The sequence below is a fragment of the Adiantum capillus-veneris genome, chromosome 1 (assembly GCF_014529385.1).
Source record: "Adiantum capillus-veneris isolate H3 chromosome 1, ASM1452938v2, whole genome shotgun sequence".
NCBI lineage: Eukaryota > Viridiplantae > Streptophyta > Polypodiopsida > Polypodiales > Pteridaceae > Adiantum > Adiantum capillus-veneris.
The window spans coordinates 162699459-162705458 of NC_140931.1; the positions used below are offsets into that span (position 1 = coordinate 162699459).

The following is a 6000-nucleotide window of genomic DNA, read 5'->3' on the forward strand; positions in this document are numbered from 1 at the left end:
ACATAGTAGTGTATCCAAGATCATCAAGTTCTCCTGCTAAAACCAAGCTCTTAGTTAGCTTTGGCACATGTCTAACACCTCGAAGCATGAACTCAGTACCATTAGCCACACACAACTTCACATCTCCAATGCCACATATCTCAAGCTGATGAGAATCACCTAGCTTAATTGAACCATGTGTAGAAGCATAACTGGAGAACCACTCCTTGTGAGGAGTAACACGAAAACTAGTACCTGAGTCAATTATCCAATTATGTGCATTCATCAAGAGCTATAATGCCTCCGGACTTAAATCAAAAGTGAAGTCTAGTACATCTGATGGGTACGACACTTCAGGAACAACATCAACATGGGGAGACTCAATGACATTACTTGAATCCTCACCAAGAGTTGTGCCCACATCCTGCTCGTGTCTGCTCTTCTTCTCCCTCGCACTCCGCATGCACTGTACACTCTTCATCAACTTGTGCCGGTGTTGGCTTGACCTCTCAAACCCATCTAAGGTTCATTGTGACGCCTACGGTGATTGTTTTTGCATTGAAGCAAACTTCCATCAAGAAGGGATGTTGCTACATATGAGAGTCGTCGTGTGCACTATGATGAGATGATGGCCTTTCATATATGGAAGCACTATCTTCTAATCACACCCTTCATCGTACAAACGGACCATTGAGTCTCAAGTACTTCATGATGCACACTAGGCTCAATGACAAAGAAACCACGAGGTAATCCCTCCTAGAAAATATAAAAATAGTTTTGGTCTTCTTCACGATCTTCAACTAGACGTTGGAGAGTAGTTCTCTTTAAAATTTTCCCACACCCCTACCCAACCAGTTGATCCAACAATATTCAATGAAGTACCTCCACACAGACAATCATACATGAAGTTACAAAAGTAGATGAGACCATTGGAGTCGCTCGACCCACCCATAGAGATTACCACAAACAAAGAAGGGTAGTCAAGAAACAAGTGGAGTTTGTAGCTAGCAAAGATTCAGGAAAGGCAAGGATTTCATGCAAGTGGATGTCCAATTATGCAATGATGGAACTATGGCCACAAAAGGGGACAAACCCTGTAAGGAAAAAGACTCCCAAAATAAAAAACGAGAGGCCTATCATGAAATGTTACGGGACTAATTGGATAAAAGTCATGGGTCTACTGAAGTTGAAGGTCACTACAATAGGCCTTGATGCTAGGTTATAATGGATGTCTACTATCCCATTTCAGACGTCATGGTGGCTAAGCCCTCGGTATTCAACATTCTCTTATCCCACCTATTGGTGATGTTTTTAACAAAACCCCCAATACTTGGGGATACCCATCCCCCTCTCCTCTTCCCTTTTCTTTCTTGCACATAGCCATCCTCTCCTCTCCGTTTGCGTGCACACCTCCTTCCCTACCACAAGAGCATGCTCAGGCTATGCATTTAGACCCCCTTCCAAGCCATGAGCATATGTGTGCACGCGCGCGTGCACACACACACACACACACACACACACACACAGCCATCATCTATGCAAGCTTTGAAAGACAGAGCGAGAGAAAGAGACAGAAAGCCACTCCAATCCCACTCGTGCAGACTAGATTTTTCACCTTGCATGGTGGCACTGCGTGCTCGACAATTACTTGCTGGACCTTGCACTTTGCCGATGGAATAGAAAGACTCCACAAACAAAACAACATATTCTTATATGTATGTGTGTGTGTGTGTGTGTGTGTGTGTGTGTAGACACACACACATGTATAGATCCGGGTCTGAAGTCCACCACCTTGCCCCCAATCTTGCAATCTTTAACCAAAGGTCCCAAAAACATACCACAAAGCACCATATTTGACATACGTATTGACCAATGCATCGACATTTCCAAAGGTTGTCCAATTCTAAAGAAAATACCACAGTCACATCCATACTTGAAGAGCTTCCATTTCGAACTCAATCAAAACTTTGCCCAAGCACGATTATTGGCATACATTCCAACCTGAACCTTGTCGCCTCCAAGTTGCCATCACAATAACACAAATAAACTATTGAATCCTTCTTTCGGTTTTCTTCTTGTGCATAAAGGTGGGGTAACTAAACCAAAAAGGGGTTTAATTAGTAGAGAGAGGGGGGGAGGAGGAGGAGGAGGAGGAGGAGGAGGAGGAGGAGCAGTGATAAGATTTGACGCCCATCTGCCCTTCTTAAGGCATTTTGCCGGTCGTATGAAGGCCAAAGTTTTTTTGAGTCTGTCATTGGAAGGGCTTGTTCAAAAATTATCCTTCTATAGAGAAGGGTAAAAAAATAGAATACATGTCAATGGAAGGGCTAATTAAAAAACATTTTATAAATATTAATGCTCATTTACAATATCTATATGTATATTGGTTATACTCATTGACAGAATATAGTATCTTGCCTTGTAAAATATGCGAAATTTTCTCATTGGAAGGGCAAACTGAAAATAGGCCCTTCTATAGGGAAGGGTGCATTTTTCTACAACCCATCTTTTGAAAGAATAGGTTGCCCTTCAAATCCTAACACTGAGGAGGAGGAGGAGGGGGGGGGGGGGGGACTCACAACTCTTACCTGCTTCCTATGTGTTTGTCTCCTTAGAGGTGCATCCACATACATTGCTGACCTAATACACAAGGCCTTAGCATACTCTTTGAGCTCTAGGGAGCTATCTTGGGCCATTAAATTAAGCTTGTTGTGAGCAATTGTAGACCATTGGATCAAATTTTTAGAATAGTCATGCCAAGAACTTACGATGCATAGAGGGGCTGAGCTCTGCACTCCAACCCCCAGAAAGTTGTGCCCCAAACCAAGTTTTTGCAGCGAATCAAGCGATTACTATTGGAAGAAGGTGGTGTGTAATGTGTGTAGTGTGTCGGTGTTGTGTGTATGTGCATTCTTTGAGAAAAACTATGGTTGTTGCACAACCTTCATTGTGACACCTCTGAGCACTTAAGTCTTGGAGTGCATGAGAAGCAGAGGTTGCGGCCCTTGGAAGTATTTGGTGAGACGGGGCTCTTAGACAAGAAGCCCTATGTAGAATATCTAGGACACTGTAGTTCCCAAAAGGCCACGGTCATAATGGATAACTTTTAAAACACTTTTTATAGCAGACCAGCATCACCTCGCCTCCAAGGCTACCTCAGCCTACAAATTAAAAAATGAGGATTACTAATAGATAAACACTTTTTCAAAAGTGGATAATTTAAGAGCCTAATTAAACTGCCTCCTCTCAATGGTTCGCTCCCACCTCCTTCTGCAACAGGTAAACGCTCTCTCTCCCTCTCTCTCTCTCTCTCTCTCTCTCTCACACACACACACACACACACACACATACACAGGGTCGCGCGCGCGCCCGCGCCCACAGACCTCTACCGCATAGATTTAGGTAATTTAGGGTTTCTGGGTGTCTTGTTGTGATAAGTTCTTGGGCTCTCCGGATACCGGTTTAAGGGTTTTGCAGAGTTTCTTGTAACTCTCTTTTGTAGCTTGAGTTTGTTTGGATCTAATCATCAGCTTCTTGAAAATCTGCAGAGAAGCACATTTGCATTTTGTTAATTATTCCTTTTATTTCTCAGCATTCAATGAATCAAGTCAGTGGAGAATGCACTCTCAAATATCTAGGGTTTTTTCCGGCGGCGTTATCTTCGGTTTGTGTATACTTATCAGCAGTATACGAGGCTGCCAAAGATCAAGCAGGACCTCTGAGGCCTGGTGTGGAGGATGTTGAAGAGGTGCTGAAAGTGGTCGTGAGGCCTGTTCTTAGAATCGCCGAAAATCAATCAGCAAAGTTACTCGATTATGTTGACAAAAAGGTGTGTGCGCGTTTATATGAGAGATTTTGCAGCACCATGGCATTCTTCCAAAGCTTTGGTATTGTGGGACCATTTAAAAAGTATCGTGTCTTGGTTTTACACTGATCACATTGAGAAGTAGTTTTTCTATGCTGATGTGTATCTGTGTATGGCCCAGTTTGTATGCTGTGTGGGTACCACAATTTCAGAAATATGAATAACTTTTCACTGGTCTAAACATGGGAAATCGAATGTGATTGTGAAGGTTATAGAATGTGAATGTGAAGATTATGAAAGGCTGAGAGTTTGTGGTACTCGGAAAGTCAAGGGGCAAATGCCATATGAAAGGGAATGATATCGGCGCGTCATCATTCGCATGTGTGTGCTCCATTTTTCTTGTTCTAGTTCCTTTTCTGTGAGTTCTTTGCGTTTTAATGTTCTCAAAGTGCAGGGAATAATTCCAAGGACATCTTAGGAGAAATTGGTAGATATTATTTTTTCAAGAGCCATTAGGATATAGATAGGTAGATAGATCTTATCTTTCAAGAGCCAGTAGGATATAATAGGTAGATAGATCTTATCTTTTAAGAGCCAGTAGGATATAAATAGATAGAAGGTTTTATTTTCTGAGAGCCTTTCAGACAGACAGATAGATTTTTTCGAATAGGTCTCCACATTTTGGGAAAAAGAAGGAAAAACATATGAATTGGAAGAATTGATGACTTTTAACCTTAGGCAAAAGCTGAATGGTATAGGCAATGAAAAGATTAGAGACATTGGAAAGCCAAGAGTCTTTTCACAACCTTTTTAGGAGAGTGCTATGGAGTTACTGCTTATGTTTTTCTCACATATGTTGTCTTTAGCATTTGCCTTTGCTTAGTGCTTTCCTTCCTCTAGGTATTGCAGAGATTTCAAATTTATTGCAAGTAGTAGTGCGGTTACTTTTGCCAGATTAATGATGCTGGTGTTGCTATGTCCCTTTCTTTTTTGATGGTCTGGATTTGAGTTTAGTCCCTATTGATCTAACAAATGCTTTACTTGCAAAGTCTTATTCTCACTTGAATTAGTCATGCTCAAGCACATCATGTGATGCATTTAAATGAATCTATAATTTTTAAGACTATCATACGTGTAGGTACCTGATATATTTTGAGTATCATACTTACTAAGGATGCAAGACGTGACATACAGAAAGGCTTGAGTTGTGCTCTTATATCACAGGTTGATGAGAAGTTGAAGATGGTGGAGGACCACATTCCATCCTTCATAAAGCCAATCGCCTTTTATGCACAAAAAATGATTGGGAGAGCAGAACCAACAAAGTCACTGAACGTGAGGAGTGTTGGACTCGAAAGTCCCGCAAGCAGTCATGGAGTTGCATACAGTAAGGAGGCTTATTCAGAGTATTGGACATACGACAACCTCGAGAAGTTCATTGCAGCTCTTCACTTGAGAGGTGTAGTTTCCATGTTGGGGCCAAGTGCTGTGTGTAGTGCGCAGCTCTTCAATCAGTTTGCGAGTTCATTAAGAGAGGCGCGCATTCCTTTCTCTTCTTATGTTCCAGATGTACCCGTTCAAGTGCTTGAGCATGCTTTGAAAGTCAGTAGGACTGATGCTTCTTGGCCAACCTGGCAAGTGTATGAGTGTGAGGGTGCATGTTAACTCTCCTCCTATGTGTACGATGCTCTGCATCAGGAAATGTAAAAAGAAGAGCACTGGTAGGGTGTTCCTAGATTTAGGGTTCTGCTGGCTGTTTGTATATATATCCATGGGATGGTACAAGGGCTTAATTTTATGGTCCTTCATTGTTGGGGATACAAGATACGCACAGTTGCTGGCAGGATTTCTTTCGATTTTTTAGAATACTTCTGTAAGATTGATCTGATCAGGGAAGAAATGCATCACGACACATTCTTTGATGCTTGTGGTAATCATTCGCATTTTTGGAGTGATCTGTGCCATGAACTCAGTAGGAGTATCCTAGGAGCTCAACTGGTGTTTTAGATTCGTGAGATTGCGATGTATTCTTGTTATTTGCTCCTGTAAAATGTCTCAATGCAAGATATGGTTTGTTCCAACTAGTTTTTTTCTTAATGCTTTTTAGATGGGATTTCTGTATTTTTATCCTTTGAGGTGAGGACAGCTGAATGGAGTTATCTGGTTCTTACCCAAGTTATGGCTTTCTTGTCTGCAAGTTGTTTATAGACAAGGTG

General features: G+C 41.7%; 1 protein-coding gene across 2 annotated transcripts; it reads left to right on the top strand.

The window, feature by feature from the left end:
- Positions 1–3102: 3102 nt before the first annotated feature.
- On the top strand, positions 3103–5706 carry LOC147465919 (stress-related protein-like). 2 transcript variants are annotated; one of them, XM_086522726.1, is made up of 3 exons: positions 3103–3258; positions 3572–3808; positions 5009–5706. In XM_086522726.1, the coding sequence occupies exons 1-3, from the start codon at positions 3229–3231 to the stop codon at positions 5447–5449; spliced, it is 708 nt and encodes a 235-aa protein (XP_086378852.1). In that variant the 5' UTR covers positions 3103–3228; the 3' UTR covers positions 5450–5706. The 2 variants fall into 2 exon arrangements, with proteins under 2 accessions (XP_086378852.1, XP_086378857.1); XM_086522731.1 differs by lacking the exon at positions 3103–3258 and adding an exon at positions 3266–3381.
- Positions 5707–6000: the final 294 nt, after the last annotated feature.